General features: G+C 46.5%; 1 protein-coding gene across 11 annotated transcripts in view; it reads left to right on the top strand.

Moving 5' to 3' along the window:
* ARHGAP22 (Rho GTPase activating protein 22) overlaps positions 1 to 19,270 on the top strand; it is a 203,639-nt gene that overhangs the window by 141,559 nt on the left and 42,810 nt on the right. The window contains exon 1 of one of the 11 annotated variants that reach the window (XM_081267679.1): positions 10,895 to 11,174. The exons of the other annotated variants lie outside the window; for them this stretch is intronic. Within the exon in view, the coding sequence (XP_081123805.1) occupies positions 11,123 to 11,174 (52 nt within the window). The 5' untranslated portion in view covers positions 10,895 to 11,122. Of the gene's footprint in view, positions 1 to 10,894; positions 11,175 to 19,270 lie in introns of those variants that run through there. 11 annotated transcript variants of the gene reach the window in all.

The raw sequence follows: 19,270 nt of genomic DNA, 5'->3' as shown, positions 1-19,270 counted from the left end.
ATACCCCTGGAGAAGCTACCTTTGCACCTAGCTCTGACTGACTCCCAAATCCATGTTCTTTTTTCTTTCATCAACTGTCTTCCAGGATGGACTCTTCTGGAAAGATTCCAGTTAATAGTCCTTGATGGCCAGAACAATGGGGCTTTGAAATTTCTCTGGCTACCTAGTGAAGTGATTTCTGACAGAAATCTAAGGACATCCTTCCTTCCTGTGTGTCCCCCCCCCCCCCCCCCCCCGTGACCTACAGGACATCTTCAGAGCCTGGAAATCCGGTGTGGCAGGCACTGAAAGGATGTCACAGGCCCCATCCCTGTATTCAGAGAGACTGGGTAGCTGCTCCTCCCTATAAGCTCCTGGGAAGCCACTGGTGGAGAATGAGACTGTGCAGGGAGGGCCCGACAAGTTCAGGGGAAATGAGGCCACAGAGCCCCGGAAAAGGCCAGGGTCACCCAACATCCTGCCCTGCATCCCCTGTGAGGCCCTATTGTCCTGGCTGGAGCTCCCAGGCTGGCCGCCCTCGCGATGCAGCATTCATAAGCCTGGCTCTGAGGCCCATTCTGAGTGAGCGCTATTTGTAGACTCTTCTTAAAATACCACAACAGTGCCTTTCACAGAGCGTCCGCACAGCCATCGACGGCAGGGGTGGAACAAAGCTCCGCTGTGCCTGCATCCCATTCTGGCCTCTGCCGGAGGGCACCCCTCTGCCTCACAGACAAGGGGTGCTGGTGCCCTCTCTGCCCTGGGTGCTCCCAAGTGACCAAGGGCCCATGGGTTTCAGCCTGGACTTTGGCCCCCATGCTGACCTGGAGCATGCCCTGAGCCCGACTGGCAGCTGAGTGCCTGCAGGATGACCTGCAGCTCTCTGAGTGACAGTTAGGCTCTTCTCCTGGCCGTCCCCACCTGGCCTGCCTCTCCTTCATCCTCATCCTCAATCCTGACATCAGGCCCCACGTGGGGCTTGCTCAGTTATAGTAACAGGTCGTCAGGGACCCAGAACAGAAGACAGCCTCTGAGTCTGTCAGAGGCTTAACCTGATCTGACTCCCTCTGATTGCAGACACTCAGTTCATCATTAGACAAATTGCCAGGTCCCCCTCACGCCTGCCTCAGCTGTACAGTAGAGCTTTCCCATGAGCACTTGCTTCCTCTTGGGATGTTAATAGGTGTCACCATTAGCAGAATGGCTTGTGGTACTTGGGATGAGCTGAGCTGGGCAGAGTTAAGTCTTTTCTCTGTGGTTAGACCTCTCAGAACTTTTAGATGCTAATGAGCCATGCACCGGACCGCAATGTCCAAAGAGTTTGCCCTCGAGGCCCTTCCTGACCAGCTGCTTGGATGGGCCTTCTGTGCCCCAGCAGGATACTGTGTGGCTAGATCCCCAGGTGCTGGCCCATCTGTGCAAAGAGTTGGATAACTTCCCATTTCTGGTCTCACCCTTGCATTGGTACCTGTCCATGAGTTCCAAAGAAGAACAAACACCCCCCTCCCCCTCAAAAAAAGGTGGCTTAGCTGGTGCCCTGCGGACAAGAGCCTATAATGGGACTGGCTGCATGTCTGGGCTAGCTGGTAGGGCCCTCCATGACAAGAAAGGAATGGCAGTCAGGGCCCAGCAGCCTTCATCCAGCAGCGGTGCCAGCTAGGACTTGTGTGAGTTCTGAGTGTGTTTGAAAGTTTGGCTGTTTGTCCTTGGCAGTCCCCTGACATGTCCCCAGTAGCAGCTGGTTATCCAGGACATGGGGCTACTCTCTGCCCAGCAATGGGGTGCTTGCATAGAAGTATAGCAGAAATAAGTGTCCTTGACAAGAGGCCTCTGCCTGGCAGTGCCACTCTGCCCGGTTGAAGGCCAGGTAAAAGGCAGACGGCCCAGGGGTGGTTTTAGGATTCTCAGAGCATCACCAAGTGGCCACCCCAACACTTGAGCCTTGCAGTGGGGGTCAGACTGGCCCTGGGAAGTAGGCACCCTCCAGATAAGCAGGTCTGTGCCACTCACCAGCTCCAGACTTCAGGCAAGGCCTTTCTGTGCCTGTTTCCCCATGAGTACCAGGGATCCTTAGGCCGACTTGGAGTTGCTGTGAGGAGAGGACCTTGCATGATGACCACGCTTGGCTAAGTTGGGCCTTTGTCCCTGGCAGTGCAAAGTAAGGGGAAGTTGGGTGATTTCTTTTTTTAAAAAATATATTTATTTTTTAGTTTTCGGTGGACACAACATCTTTATTTTATTTTTATGTGGTGCTGAGAATCGAACTCGGCGCCCCGCACATGCCAGGCAAGCACGTTCCCGCTTGAGCCACATCCCCAGCCTCTGGGTGATTTCTTTAGCTCGTGTTTATCCCCACTCAAGGCTGTGAATTTTCCAACTTCAGAGGTCATCCCAGCGTCCCCAGCACCTCCACACATATGGATGACTGACCTGTAAGAACATGAGAGAGGCTGCTCCCAGTTGCTGCTTTGTGGCAAAGGATCTGGTACACCAGGACCTGAGGTAGAAGGGACTTTTCACTTTGCATGTGTTTCAACAGAGAGATGCGTGGTGGTCATATCAAATTAAGAGGATTTCTCCTGTGCCCAATGTAGTTCAATAAATGTCTATGTGCCCACCTGGAGAGGGTACAGAACTAGGGTGACAGGAAGAGTGTGGACTGTCCATGGAGTCGCACGGGCTCTTCTCTGCTGTGCGGCACATCACTCTGCACTCAGTTGCTTTTCAGCCAGCAACTTCTTGCAGGCTTTGACCATGGTGGCCAACCTCCTCCTCTGTGCAGCACTCCCGGCCCACACTCTCTCTCCCTTGGGCTGGGGAAGGGAACCAAACTCAATTCTCAGAGAGGCAGAAACCCCGGTATACTCCCGCTGCCCACTTCTGGTTTTTTGGGAAGGAAGTGGGAATGGCCAGCCAGGATCCCCCGCCCCCCCCCCCCCACCACCACCACCAAAAGCAGTTCCTGAAGGTTTTGTGATACAGAATTGGAGTGGGGACTGAATCTCTGGGTTTGGGATAAGAGTTTCCTGTCATCTTCATAGTACAGGGAAGAGAGGCAAAGGTGGAGCTTGGGGCCTCCCCATCCACATCTCCTGCACTCTGGGGTAGGAGCAGGCGGCATTGTGGCTGTTAATTTGTCTTGGTGGGCAGCTTCTTGGTCTGCAGCCAACCTGCCTGCCCCTGGATCACTAAGAACCCAGCTGGTATCCGTGTCACTTTTGTGTCCCCATTTCCTGGGGTAGTGCCTGGCAGGACCAGGGATAGTGTGATTGTAGTGTCAGAGAATGTCCTTTAAGACTGTTTTCAAACACTGTCCTGAGAGGCTGTATCTGCCACTTGGAGACAAACCAAAACTCCTTTTAAGTACCTGGAGAAACAGATGCTGGCTGGAGGCTGGACACTGCCTCCAGGTGTCCCTGACCATGAGAATCTAGCCTGTGTTCCTGGGGGGTTATGGGTAGCCCCTGCCTCATGCCCAGCATCTGGGCCTGAGGACAGGCTGGGGGCACTGGGCTAAAAGAGCCATAGCCAGGAAAAGTCAGAGCATGGGGTTAGGTTAGGGTTACAGGTTAGAGGCTAGGGTTAGGGTCAGAAGTTAAGGTTAAGGTCAGGGAATAGGGGTTAGGAGTTAGGGTCAGGGGTTAGGAGTTAGGGTTAGGGTCAGATCTGTGTTTTTCAATCTTGTCAATTTCCAGGGTTGGAGATCAATTAAAGGGGTGGGTGGAAGAACATCACCATCATTTTTTTAAGTTTGATGCTTATAATTGCTGAGTAGGTACCCCCCCCCACCCCAGTCCAAAAGTTATAGTTCCTATAGACAAGAGTAGGGGCTGGGGACCTTCTGCCTACCTTGGCCTCATGTGTGCCCAGAACTTGGAGACCCCAAGGTTGATTATTGTTCTTAGACTTCCTGTCAATGACCACCTGGGTCCTTCCTACCTTCAGTTTATAAGGAAATTCTGTTGAGTCTAAGATAGGTACTGAGCCCTCTGTCCCTTGGACACCTGCTGGAAGCTCCTGTCTACCCCTCACACCCTCCTCTGTCACTGATCCACATGAAGGGCCTCAGGACTCTTCCTGGCTCAGGGGTTTGCAATCATCCCGTCCTGCCCTGGCTACCTGCCCTGGCTACCTGTCTTGTCCCTCTGTGCCATGAAGCCCACTCGTCTTGTCCCTTAGTGCTCAGTTCAGAGACCCCTCCTAGCCTGGCCTTTCCTGACCTGCTGCTTAAGGAGCATCTCCACCCTATCACAGCAGTGGCCCTAAATGAGCTCATTTGCTTTGCTCACTGTCCTCTGTCCCTTTCCCCCTAGGAGGAGCTCTAGGAGAGGAACCTTGCCTGTTTTGGTTACCCATGTGCTTCCTACAGCCCACGCCTGTAAGCCAGGCTCAGTGCTGACCACACAGTAGGGTTTCAAGAAATATCTGTGGCCTCATTGAAAGAATCAACCTCCCTGCACCAGCCCGTGCCGCTGGTCTGATATGGCATTTGTCTGTCATCTCCTACCAGCTCTCCAGAGAGGGACTGTAAAGCTCCCAGAACAACCCTTGGCCAGTGGACGACTGGCACCAGTGTATACTAACTCCCCCTTTGTCTGAAAGATGACCTTTCTGATGCACAGTTCAGGCAGAAAGGAGTCTCCAGCATCCGGGCCTGAGGACAAGCTAGGGGCACTGGGCTTGATCCCGTGTGTCTGTTGTGCCCTCCTTCTTGCAGTCCTGCTGAGTAGCTTCCCATACACCAACTTTGTCTCAGGCTCTGATTTGGGGAAACCCATTAAGATGTGCCATGTTAGCGGGCATAAAGCTTCTTCATTAGCAACCCGAAGTGGAGAAAGGCCTGGGTTCCCTGGGGTTCACGGCCACTCTTTATTAGGTGCAGAGTTGGTGTTCATTTAACAAATGTGATGGAACCCCCACCTGGAGCGCAGCTCTCTGAGAAGTGTTAGGAGAGATGCAGGGGTGCTCTTAGAGCCCAAGAAGTCTGGAAGGGGGGACCCAAGAGGGCCCACAGCAGCTGGGCACAGAGCAAGGAAGTTATTTAGATGCAAATTGCACCTTCAACATCCACCAGCAACCTGGGCTTCTCATGAGCACAGAGGGATGGTCAGAGTGTGTGCTTCATCGAGTTGCTTAGCAGAGCACATGGCAGTAGCAGGGTGGTGATGTGGTGGCCTGGTTGTCACGGACAGCAGCAGCTACGGGACCTTGTTGATCTTTCTGAAAGGTACATCCAAATTGTGTTCCCAGCACATGGCACAATGTCTGTCACATGGTCGACCTTCCGTTGGTAACTGTGGAAAAGAGAACGAGGTAAAGAAAACAGGAAGTGGACGAGAGGAGGATTTTGAGGACGTTAAAGGAGAAGGGGATATTGGAGCTGGATTTTGAAGATCGAGTAGGAGTCCAGGTAGTCAGGTGGAAGTCATATGCATGTGCAAAGACAGGGAGGAGGTCCATGGTGTAAACTGGGGACCAGAAGGCCCGTGCTTGGGGGGTCCCTTGAGGTGGGGGAGTTGCTGACTGGGCTGCAAAGGTGCTATCCCAGGCGTATGTCCTGAAGACAGGAGACGTCATGGCATGGGGTTCTCACCAGGGAAGAGGAAGATCTGACTTGCACTTGAGAAGAAAGCCTTTGGCCCGTCCAGGCATTCCCCAGCCTGCCCCACACTCCTCATCACTTCTGCAATTTACCCTGGGAGAGGGAGCCCAGTCCCAATTCTCCCAGGGGGTACTGCCTGGGGCACGGTCACATGAATTCCCTGAAAACCCAAACATCCCCAGGACCAAAAAAGAAGATTCCCAGGGAGACACCAATTTGAAGAAATGAAACCCAACTACGATGATGGGCTGGCTGAAGGGGAACTTGGAGTGAAAACCATGTGGAGGACTTTGGAGTTTTTTTGTTTTTTTTTAATAAAAGTTCTCAAAGGGCAGACCTGAACTTTTCTTCCCTTTTTTGGTGGTACTAGGGATTGCACCCAGGGGCATTTTACCATGGAGCTATATCCCCAGTCCTTTTTATTTTTTTTTTAAATTTGAGACAGGATTTTGCCAAGTTGCCCAGGCTGGCCTCAACCTTGTGATCCTCCTACCTCAGCCTCCTGAGTTTTTGGAATTCCAGGTGTGCACCACCAGGCCTGGCAGGACTGACTTCTCCAGGGCCAGACACATCAGCATCTGCCTCTCTAAATGATGAAGAGAAACACAATCTTTATTATAGAAAGTCATGTGTCCTCATAAAGCCATGTAGGGACCCTTGAGAGAGTCTCTAAGTGAGAAGTCAGTCTCTTTTCATCTGCTTCTGCCCTAACCCCCTCCTCCTGGGGTAAGCCCAGGTCCCATGTCCTGCTTGTTATTACAGGCATCAAGCATGCATACCTAGGCACCTGTGTATATAGGTTACTCTCATGCAAATGGCAGCCTGTCCTTCACAATAGTTTACTTCTTCCACATAATAATATATCATTCCATACCACTTCATACAATTTCCCTGCTTTCTATTTAGAGGAGGTTCATATAAAATTTCTTTAACTGGCACAGTCGGCGCTTCATTGGATTCTGCATCTGTGGATTCAACCAGCTGCAGACTAAAAATATTCAGAAAAATAAATTATGCCTGTTAGAACACGGGCAGATATTTTTCTTGTCACTATTCCCTAAACAATACAGTGTAACAACTATTTAAATAACATTTACATTGTTTTAGGTATTACAAGTAATTTAGAAATTATTTAAAGTACATGGGAGGATGTGCATAGGTTCTATGCAAATACTGTATATATCATTTTATGTAAGAGATCTGAGCATCTGAGGATTTTGTATCTGAGGTGGTTTTGGAATCAATCCCTAGCAGATACTTAGGGACTGTGTTAGTCCTGGACAGATATGTTAGTCAACTTTGTATTACTGTAACAAAATACTTGAGATAATCAACTCAAAAAGAGGAAAGGTTTCTTTTTCTTAGCTTTAGAGAAACTTCATAATTTTTCTTAGTTTTAGAGGTTTCATTCTACGGTTGGTTGGCCCGGTTGCTTTTGAGCCTATGGCAGGTTGGTAGCACATTATGGCCAGGAGTGTGTGCAGAGGAATCTGCTTACCACATGGAAGCAAGGAGAGATAGGAAGGGGCTGGATTTCCCAGAGTCCTCTTCAAGGCATGTCCTAAGTGAACTAAGACCTTCCGTTGAACTCCACCTGTTAAAGGTTCTACCACCTTTAAGAGGTAGCACCAAGCTGAGGACCAGTCCTTTAACACAGAGGCCATTAGGGGACATTCTAGACCCAAACTATAGCTATGGGTGGTTAAGTCGTTCCCAGTCTATTCTTGCTATCTCCTTAGGCACATGTGAAAGTTTATCTAAACCATAAACTCCTAGGATTAGATTGCTGAGTCATCTTAAAATTTGATAGTTATAAAATCATCCCCCAAAGAGATTGTACCATAATCTACCTACACCCACAGGGTAGAAATCTGCCTGCTTTCCTCACCCCTCTACCCAAGTCCTCACCTCCAGCTACCAGCACCTCCCACCTCTGGGGAGCTGTAAACCAGCTGCAGGGTTCCAGGTTTTTAGATCTTTGATCTGTTGTGAATTCGTATTATCTATTTATTTATTTGGGTAAGGTTTGACGTAAGGATTCAACTTGATTTTCTTCTGGTTCAGCCATCCCCTTCCCATTTATTAAGTATCTCATGTTGTACTCATTGCTTTTGAAATAACTCCTGAATCATATCCCAGACTTCCATATATATTCGAGTCTCTCTTGGGTCATATCATCAAAACCAGGTTGTTTTAATCAGTGTAGCTCTGTTCTCTGAATCCATAATTGGTAGAACTGGTTCAACATCATAATTGTATCCTTTTTTCCAAAAAATCCAATTTGCCTGTGAACTTTAAGATAGTTCAACTTACATGGTTAAAAAAGAAATGCTACCAGTATTTTATTATGTTAAATTTATGGACTAGCTTAGGAATTGACATCTCTCTCACTTTACAAATTACATACAAGGCATGCATTTCTGTTGCCTCTGATTTACAAAAAGCTTGTGATTTCCGTGTATTGATTTTGCAACTGCCTAACACTGGATTCTTTTATTGCTTGTATTGGTTTCTTAGTTAATTGACTGAGCTTTTCCACACATGTAAACAGATAATCTGAAAAATAATAATAGTACCACCACATCCTCCTATCCTGATTGTGTATCTTACATTTTTTTTTCTTGTCCAGTTTACACTTGGGAATACTTCTGGGAAAATGTTAAGTAGCAGGGGCCATTAGTGGACCTGTGTGGTTTGTCCCTTGGCCTCCCTGGGAACGTGGCCAGTGTCTCTCCACTGAAACACATTGTTGATTTTGGCATATCTTTGTAGAAGAAGGATCTACCTGTTTCATTTAATGTAGAGTTTTTATCCCAATGGATGTTATATTTTGTCAAGTGCCTTTCAAGATTCCTCTGAAGACCCAGAAGCAGGTCTACCAGTTTGACCAACAAGCCACCAAGACTGTCTCTCCCTGGAAACTATGGAAAAGCTCTAGCAACAGCAAAGGGCTGCCTTGTGGCTCTCAGGGTCTCTGTATCAACCTGCTGTCCACTGCAGGACACAAACCCCCACTCATTGGATGAAAACGAAGGAGATATTCTCATAACCCTAGGACCCAGAGGTGGCAGATCCTGGGTTAGTGAACTACCAGCAAGGGTTTTAGCTTCCCCTCTGCCTTGTCTGCCCTCCTTGGCTTGTAGGCTCTGCTTGCTGGCCCAATGTGATCCCAAGATGACCACCAAGTACCCCTCACCCCATGTGGGACACTCCTCTTGATGAAGAAGGCTCTCTTGATGGATACCTTCTTAGCTTCAAGGGAATCCGTCTTAAAACACAAACATTCACCATCTCGAGTGCCCATGGTCAGGAATCTGGGCATGGTTCTCACAAGCTGATGCAGGTGTTAGCTGTGGCTGTGGTCTCATCCAAAGGCCCCGCTGAGCTTGAGGCTCCACCCCGTGGCCATTGTTAAGAGACAGTTCCTTGAGGGCCGTTGAACTGAGTGCTGCGGTCCCTTGCTAGCTGCTCCAAGTTCCTTGCCACATGGTTCTCCATACAGGACAGCCCACCGCATGGCAGTGGCTTCCACAGAGCCAGTGAGCGAGAGAGTAAGAGGACATACCAGACAGAAGTCACAGACTATTTATAACCTCACCACAAAGTAACATTGTCATTTTCTGCTATTTTCCATTCACTAAAAGCAAGTTGCTAGGTTCAGCCCACATTCGAAAAGAGGTGATTATACAAGGATGCAAATACCAGAAGGAAGCTTTCACTGGGGGCCACCTTAGAGTCCACTCACCATAGGACGGAGCCAGGACCACCAACTGCCTGGGGGTTGGGGGGTTAGATCCTCAAGCCCCCTAAAGTGGGTGTGAGTGGCCAATGCTTTAGGAGACCAGTCAGCAAGGAATTTCCCCTTACTGACCAGGGCCAGTGACTAGTCATGGGACCTTGGACTTCAACCTCTTCTTTAGTGTCTTTTTTCTCATCTGGGACAAGAGTGTTGTAATTGTATCACAATGTAGGGTTGCTGTGAGGAGCGAGAGCTAAAACCTGCAAATTCTTAGAATGGTGCCCAGCTTGTGGTAGTAAGTACTCAATAAAAGTTGGCTATTTTAATAACAAAAATTGCCTGTCCTACCACAGAGCCCTCCAGGTGCCCCTACACGACGGCTGCCATTCATGGAGCCCCTACTCTTTTTCAGGATTCCACTAGTCCCTGAGGATACTAGGAGAATAGCGGGAAGGTCTGCTTTCAGGAAAAGGACATCCCTATAACAGAGATGTGCTACAACCACAGATATAAACAAACAAGCTGTTTTTCAATCAGGATGATTTCTGTAGAGGGCAAGCACAGCCTTAAAGTAATTGGGCAGGAGGGGGCAGTTCTTGGACAAAGGTTCTCGGGGAGGTTTCTCTGAGTGACATTCGAGTTGAAGCCAGAAGGTGGGGAGGAGTCGCTTTGGAGCACCTGAGAGGGAACAGATTCTAGCTGTAAGAGGGTCTGCCTGAGAGGGAGAACAAGGGAGCTGGGATTTCTGAGGGCACATGAGTGTATCAGACAAGCCTGGCTTCCTGCTGTGTCCTTGCTGACCAAAGCTTAGTGCCTGTTCCTGCCCCAGCCCTTCAGGAAGTATCTTCAGAGCTGTTCCATGGTACATGCTCCTGACGCCCTGTCCAGGCGGAGAGAATGATGCTGGAGGCCAGCCTGGGCAAGGGAGCTGGCTCCTCTTCCCTTTGTCCTGAAGTGGGGCAAACACCATAAGGGTGGCAGCTGATTTCTTGGGATGAATCCAAAACAGTTAAGTTCAAATCCTGGATGTGCCACTTCCCAGTGGGTGACCTCCCTGGAGCCTTAGCTGTCCTGTCTGCAATACCAGGCAGACAGTGCCTCCCTTAGAGGGTGTGAGTACACCTATGTACCATGAGCAAGTGCCATGCCCAGCCCCGGACTTCATCCAGTCTTCACCATAACCCCATGAGCTAGATCCTGGATCGGTCTCATTTTATTGGTGAGGAAATGGAAACAGAAAGGTTACGTAACTAGCTCAAGACCTCATTCCAGTCAGCACTTGCATTTATCTGGCTTCTTCCAGAGATATTCTTTAATCTCTGCCAACCTTATGAGGGATAGCAGCCCTAATGGTTCAGCCCTTCCTTGTGCTGGGGAAATGGGATGGACGGAAGCCTGATTTTACATTCTCCACTCAGCCCAGGACACTTACCACTTTCTAGGGGAGGAAGTACAGGGTAGGGAGTGCACCGGTGGCTGAAGAGTGACCTGCTATGTGATTTCCATGGTGCCTTCTTCCTGCTTCCCTCCAGCAGTTCATGCACCCACAGGAGGGCCCCATGGGGATTCTGGCAGATCTTTCTCACTCCGCCCTGGACATTCCCCACCTTTGGGCACTGAGCAATGCAGAAGTCCCCAGGAGAGTCAAAAGGCCCTGACCCCACACACACACAGGAGAATGCACTGGAGACTGCAGCTCGCCCATCGGAGCCTCTCCTGCCCCTGCCCGTGGGTCTGGCTGCCCTCCTGACCCAGCCACACCGGCCTCTCTCCTCTCACCACGCCCCGCATCTTCTTGCATCATGCCCTTCAGCCCTGCCAAGCATCTGAAGAAGATTAGGCGTCTGCCCCATGGTAAGTGGGCAATCAGATTCACAGACATGCTGTGGGAATACCAGGATGGGGGGTGGGGAGAGTGAGAAACCCTTGAAGGCAAGAGGTGTCTGCTGGCTCCAAGCCATAAAGAGAAATCAAAGGAGGGAAGCCCTGCAGGTGGGTTCAGCCTGGCGCGCATTCTCAGGGATGGACTGGGGAAGCCGACCCTGGGAATTCTCTGTGGGCACCTCCAACTGGTTCTTATCCAGAGCTGGTCATACACACAGGTCCCAGGATGCTTGAGGGTACCTCTCCCCCAGTCCCAACACTTCTCTGGGAATATGGTAGGAAGAATAATGGCCCCAAAGGCTAGCATACCTTTCTGTACCACCCGAGTCTACACTGCTCAAAAACTGTCCAGGAATGTAGCCTCCAGTCTCACGTGGGGCTATACATGAAATTTGTCTAGTCCAAATGGAGAGGTGCTATAATGATAAATATACACCCAATTTTGAAGACTTAGTGTAGATATATTTTTAAAACTCAATAATTTTAATTGCATGCTTATGCTAATTATAGTATTATGAAAATATTGGGATAAATGGAATTTACTATTAAAAATAGTTATACCTGGGCCTGGAGGTGTAACGGGGAGAGGACATGCTTAGCCTGTGGGAGGTCCTGGGTTCAATCCCCAGTACTAATAAACAAACAAACAAATAATTATATCTGTTTCTTCTTAGTTTTTCCACATAACTACTAAAACATTTTAAATTGCTCATGTAGTTCATGTTATATTTCCATTTGACCACAGTGGTCTATACATTGTGTATCCCTGAGACTTGGCCTTCACCCCTGGGAATCCTGCTGTGGGGTTCCCTGCCCTCTTGGGCAGAAAGTAGAATGACAGCAGGCACTGGAACAAATCATACATTGTTGCTACTGCCACTTTTAAGTGTTCTTGTTTTGTTTTTTAACATTTTCCGTAAACCCTGGTAGAGGACAGTAAGTCAGGTATAGACTGATTACTTCATCTGAACATCATGGAACACATGTCCCATATTCCAGTGGTTTACGGAATGCTTTCACACATATTATTTACTTTCTTTTTCTTATTAAGAAATTTTCATATGAAAAAGTTCCTGTCCTGGGACCACTGTGCAGATCTGCTCTATCTTGAAGCCGCTTGCTCCTTTGCAAAATACCTTGCTTGGATAGAAAGCAGAACTCTGTATAAAAGGGAGTTCTTAAGTTTAGGAGCTCAGAGGGGAGCAAGCCCAGCTGGGAAAAAGAGTTCCCACCTGGATTGGGTGCTTGGAATAAACCAGAAGTAGAAGTGGAGAGCATGGTGTGGACTGAGGGAGCCAGACTGTCTGGGGTTCCTAGTTCACTGTAATATACATCAACAGTTCAAATTATAGCCTGGACATGTTTCTAAATGTCACTAGGCTTCAGTTTCCTTTCCTTTGAAATGGAGCTAATAACACTGCATCCTTTAAGACGCTGTGAGTGTTCAAACTTCTAACACTCATCAGTTTGCTAGCATCCTGCTTGGCACTGAGAGCTTCCTCTCACCGGGGACTCTCACTGATGAGGTGACCGGGGTTCAAGAGAGCTGGCTGCAACATTAAACTAAGAAACTGGTAAAAAAGCACAAGACACAGCATTAATTTCCATATGGAGGGTAGGATGGCTCTGCGACCTTAAGGGTCAGCTGGTAAAGAGAGCGAGCACCAGAATCTCTTATTTTTATAGAGCAACCAACAAAGGAGTTTCAATAGAATGTTTTTCACCAAATAAGACAGGGGATAAGGTTTCAAAGGTGGAGTCTTGCTTGGTCAAGTCTTGTAGTCAGCACAGTGACATCTTGGCCAGTCACACCCACCTCAGGTGCTGTATGGGATCACAGGCAGAGCCAGAGGAGAGGTGCACTTAAACCAGGCAGCCCAATCAGCGTGCAGTGGCAGACCTGTCCCCTCGTAGGGCTAAGATGCGCACAGCTCACACACGCCGCCCATACATGGCTCCCGACAGCTTCCTATGTGACAGTCACCTGGGTTCTTTTGCTGCTGCTGTTGTCAGTCTTGCCTTTCCATGCCAGGCTCTGCTACTGTGCTGGAGCTGCATGTAGAACAGACAAGTAAGGGTAGGCCACGAACAGTGTAAGTAAGCGTCTTATGGTAAACGTACATAGTTTAATAAATTATAGTAAATGCAGTGGAAAAAACGAAAGCTGGAAAGGAGTGTGGGTGTGATGGGTGACATGTGGTGAAGTTTAATAGGATGGTCAGGAAGGAGTCCCCAAGAAGGGGATATTTTAGGAAAGAACTGAAGGAGATGAGGGAGAAAACTGTTCTAGGGTCTGGGAGAACAGCAAGGCTGAGACCCAGTGGAAAGACCCATGAAGCAAGGGTGAGCTGGGCATGTTTCAGGAATGGCAAGAAACCAAGAGAGAAGCAGCCGGAGGCTGAGTCTTGGACAAGGGGATGAGCAGGCTTGAAGATTATTGCAAGGATTTGGCTGAGATGGGGGCTCCTGGGGAATATTGGGCAGGGGTGTGGGAGCTGTTTTGAGTCTTAATGGGGGCACTGTAACTGCCCTATCAAGAATAGACTGTGGGGGGAGTAGGAAGGACAATAGAATGCATCTGACATTATTATCCTATGTGTATATGTGACTACACAACCGTGTGATTCTACATCATTCTACATTCTACAACCAGAAGAATGAGAAATTATACTCCATTTATATATGTTGTGTCAAAATGCATTCTACTGTTATGTATCACTAATTGGGGGGGGGGGAATAGACGGTGTCAGGTGCAGTGGCACACGCCTGTAATCCCAGTGGCTCAGGAGGCCAAGGCAGGAGGATCATGAGTTCAAAGCTAAGCTTCAGCAACTTAGCAAGGCCCTAAGTAATTCAGCAAGACCCTATCTCTAAGTAAAATAAAAAGAAGGCTGGGGATGTGACTCAGTGGTTAGGTGCCCCTGGGTTCAATCCCTGGTAGCAAAAAAAATAAATAAAAATTAAAAAAGACCATGAGAGGCAAGGGAAGGACCCCAAGTCTGTGCCAGTCCTCCAGATGAGGCATCATGGTGGCTGGAAACTGGCAGAATGATGAAAAGTGACTTGATTTTGATAGAATTTGCTGATGGAAATGGATGCAATGTGAGAGACAGGGGAGCTGAGGACATAACTGGTCTCAACTCGGGTAACTAGAAGATGGAGTTACCTCATCCAGGAAGGAGGGTGCTGGCAGGTCTGGAGATGGGCTCCACACTGGTCTGGAGGGCAGGGGAGCAGTGAATCTGGATGTCTTCAGCTCAGGGACAGCCTTTAAAGCCTGAGATTGGATGAGCCCACCAGAGGACAAGGTGAATCAGGGTGCATGAGGAGGGAGGAGACCAGGGTCCAGCTCTCTGCCTCCAGCACCTCGTTGCCTGGTACTGAGATGGGAGCACAAGAAGGAACTAGTTGGTCAGAAGAGGTAGGGATCATTTTTGGACATGACATGGTGTGCCTGTGGAATATCGTACTACTATAGGATTATGACGGTCATTTAGACTCACAGGCAGCGTAGATCTGATTGCTCCATGTCAATGGTTCTTGAGTGGGGCATTTTTGCCCTCTAGGAGACATTTGGCACTATGTGGAGGGAATTGTGATTGTCACACCTGGGAAGGAGGAGAGGCTGCTACTGGCATCTAATGGGTAGAGGTTAGGGATGCTGCTAAACATCCTCCAGTGCACAAAACAATCCCCAGCCCCCACAAAGAACCAGCTAGCCCCAAATGTCAGTAGTGTTAAGGCTGAGAGATCCTGCTCCAAATGGTACTAAATTGAGATGATAATAAAAATGAATGTTTAGGAGTGCTTGCTAGCTCCCAGGTGCTAAGCTAAGGAAATAGCCCATTTCTTCTCCCTACAGCAGCGTGACTCTGATGCTTAGGGAGGTTGAGTCCCTGCGCTCCATGTGGCGGAGCTGAGGTCGACCCAGGGTGGGCTCTAAGCACTGTCTAAGAGGGTACTGAGGCCTGAGCTGTGTGTAGTGGGGTGGGTGGGGTGGCGACTTAGTGACCACGTGGACTGGTGAAAGGAAAGTCCAGGAACAGCAACTAGAGACCCTCATCTTTCTTTCTGAAATACTTGCTGTTACAACCTTTTTCTTTAAAGCTAACATGAGCCCTTCCTAAGTAACAGAGAAAAGGAGGTGTAAATAACCAAATGCTGTAGAAAATCCCCAAGCTTGTTTTATTTTGTTTATTTTCATGGTGCTAGGGGTGGAATGCAGTGGAAAATTTTGCATGCTAGACAAACACTGTAGCACTGAATGACATCCCCAGTCCCCCCCAAGTTTGTTTTAATAACTTATTTCATTTTCTTTGCACTTCTCTTCATTGCCACAAATTTACGTTGATGATAGAGAACAAGTTTATGGGTGAACACACCTGGGTTTGCATCCTGTCCCCTCCACTTATTTGCTTGTGAGCTAAATGTTCAACTTCTCAGTAATACTCCTAAGCTAAAGTGTTTATGAGGATTGTGTGTGACAGTATATGTTAAGTACATTGTCCAGTATTACACATAGAGTACACCCTTAGATATGGTAGTATTAATTTCACTTCTGAACAGGACAAAGAGTTATTTTTTTTTTTTACTGATAAGCCAACAAAGGAGATATAATGAAATCATAAAAAAAGGAAAAAAAAAGTAAAGAAGAGAAGGACCAATGGAAAACAGAAGACAGACTTAAACCTCAGCATAGCAACAATCACATTATAAATAGAGCTTGTCAGATTGGACAGGAAAGCAAAAGCCAACCATAAGCCTGACAAGAAATGCACTTACAATATAAAGACATAAATAAGTTAAAAGTAAAAAGATGGGAAAAGATATCATACTGACGTTAATCAAAAGAAAGCTGGAGTGACTTTATATGAGACAAAGATTGTTACTAGGGATAAGAAGGTCATTTCATAACGGTAAAGGGGATTTGCCAAGAGGACATGACAGTCTTAAATATTTATGCCCCTAATAGCAGAGCTTCAAACTATATAAAGAAAAACTGACAAAGGCAAAAGGAAAAATAGACAAATAGAAAATGGAGCTTTCAATTACCCTGTTTTCATAATTGATAGAACAAGTAGAAAAATTGTAAGAATATTGAAGACTTGAACAAAACTCTCCAACCAGACCAAAGTGACATTTATAGATCACTCTCTCCAGCCCCCGCAGAATAATTCTTCTCAGTGCACACAGAGCAGCTACAAACATAGGCCATATTCTGGGCCAAAACCGGGTTTTAATAGATATAAAAGGATTCAAGCCAAACACCATAAGGAATCAAATTAGAAAAACAGAAACAGAGATTTCTGGAAAATTCCCCCCAAATTTGGAAACTAATGCACTTCCAAATAACCCTTGAACAAATAAGAAATCCAAAGGGAAGTTAGAAGGTATTTGAGCTGAATTAAAATGAAAGCACAGCATACTTAGAGGATGCCCACCACGCAGTAATTAGGGGAGACAATTGTAACAGGAAATGCATAAAGATTTAGAAAAAGGACAAGTTATACCCAAGGCAAGCAGAGGAAAATACTACAGATCAGAGTGGAAATCAGTGAAATAGAATACAGACTGGCAAACTGCAGGTGCTGCCTGTGTTTGTAAGTTAAGTTTCACCCAAATGCAGCAAAGCCCTTGTATTTACATATGGCTTGTAGCTGTTTTTTTTCTTTTCCCCCCAGAGTGAAGTTGTGACAAAGTCTATCTGGCCTATAAACCTAAGATATCTACCATCCAACCTTCAACAACATTTAGAGGCTCAGAAAAACAATAGACAAAATTTAAAAAAAAAAGCTAGCTTTTAAGATTGATAAAAGTCAGTAAGACTAATCAGGGGAAAAGGAGAGAAGACATAAATGATCAATCCTCAGTATCAGTGAGAGGTCTTGTAACTAGAGATTCTTCAAATGTTAAGAGGGTAATAAAGGAATATTATAAAGAACTTTGTACATATTAAAAAAATAGAAATTTATTGTGAACCCCCCTGCACACACACAATGGAATATGACTCAGTCTTAAAGAAGAATAAAATTATGGCATTTGCCAGTAAATGGATGGAGCTGGAGAACATCATGCTAAGCGAAATAAGCCACTCCCAAAAAACCAAAGGCTGAATGTTTTCTCTAATATGCAGATGCTAATTCACAATAAGAGGTGGGGGCTAGGAAAGAATAGAGTTATTTTGGACTAGGTAGAGGGGAGTGAAGGGAGGGGAGAGGTGTGGGAGTAGGAAGTATAGTAGAATGAATCTGACATTATTACACTGTGTATGTGTGATTACACAGCCCGTGTGATTCTACATCATGTACAACCAGAAGAATGAGAAATTAGACTCCATTTATGTGTGATGTGTCAAAATGCATTTTACTGTCATGTATCACTAACTAGATCAAAAACAAAAAACAAAACAAAAAACCTCCCCACTTTGAAAGCTCCAGACCTCCAATGGCTGCACTGGTAAATTCTACAAAATACTTTAAGAAGAAATAATGGAAGTTCTATACAAACTCTCTAAAAACAATTGAAAAGTGGGAAAGCCTTAATAGGTTATTCTGTGAGGCCAGGATCACCCCAATGCCAAAATCAGACAAAGACCTTACAGGAGAAGATAATCACAGGCCCATTTCCCTCATGAAAGAAAAGAAAAGTCTCAAAAAGATTAAACCCAACTATATGTGAACAGGGTGGTGGGATTTATCTCAGGTATTCAGGGTTGGTTTAACATTTGCAAACCCATTGAAATGATTGTACTAAATGATTGACTGCATCAATAGATGCAAAAGAGACATTTGACAAAACCAACATCTATCTCTGATAAAAATTCTCTGCAAATTAGATAGAAGGAATTTCCTTAACCTAATAAAATATATCCTTGAAAAAAACCTATCATGGATATACTTAATGATGAAAATCTGAATGCCTAAAGATCAGGAATCAGAAGGTTCTTGCTTTCACCACTTCTGTTCAATATTATATTTGAGGCTTTAATCTGTGAAATTAGAATGAAATACAAAGTGCCCAAACTGGGAAGGAAGAAGTCCTTTGTAAAATTCAACCTGTCTTTATTTGCAGGCAGCAGGGTCGCCTACGTAGGTACCTGGCAAGCAAGCAGAAGATAGGCTTTCCAACATGTGCAGAAACATCTGCATACAGCAGAATGAATTTATAGCACGTAGAAAAATTAACTCTTAGGCCTAAATGGAAATCTTAAAACTATGAAACTTCTAAACGAAAAACTAGGAGAAAATTTTTATGTCCTTGGGTTAAGCAAAACTTTTCTCAGATACAACACAATACAATTCAAGCACACCCAATCAAAAAAAAAAAAAAAAAAAAGATAAATTGAACCTTGTAAAATGAAAAACTTCTGCTGTTGGCACATGCACACACGCACATGTTCTATGCTCAGGAAGCACTTCTCCCCATCTGGGTTCCAACCCTGGGCCACAAACTCCAGTGAGGAGCAGCCTGGGTCTCAGGATGCTCCCCAACTGCCTTTATACTCCCTTGGGAATATGGGTGTCAGGGACTTAACACTCACTAGCAGATGGTCCTGGTTAGCGTCTGACGCATTGGGGCTTTAAGAAGGTAATTCTGAATTACATATTATGGGATATGAAGAGTGGGGTGTATAAAGGCAGACTTGTTCTTAAAAATTTTTAGATTGGGCTGGGGTATGATTAGTGGTAGAGGATTTTTACCTGGCGTGTATGAGGCCCTGGGTTCAATTCATACCCCCCTCCCCCAGAGTTCCTTAAATTGCCCATAAAGTTCAGAATAATCTCAAAGATTAAGTAATTTACACATGAAAATTTGAGAACCAGGAGAGCCACTGGGGCAAGAGGATCAGTTTGTAAGAGGTCCAGGTTTCCTGCCCTCTTGCCTTTAGATATGGGTCCAGTGTCAAGCTGTGATGGACACAGAGAATTCTGTGCTCCCTTCTGGTTTAATAACCATCCTCTGTAACACAGGCAGAACCAGGGAATCTGGTCTTGTCTTCAGGATGGGGAGGGGAGGCTGTCAGGTCAGAGCTGAAGTTAAAACCATGCGGTGATGTGGATTTAAAG

The sequence above is a fragment of the Spermophilus citellus genome (genome assembly GCF_964194105.1).
Source record: "Spermophilus citellus genome assembly, chromosome: 15".
Lineage (NCBI taxonomy): Eukaryota > Metazoa > Chordata > Mammalia > Rodentia > Sciuridae > Spermophilus > Spermophilus citellus.
The sequence above is the reverse complement of the archived record's forward strand: the minus strand, read 5'-3'. Positions and strand labels throughout refer to the sequence as shown.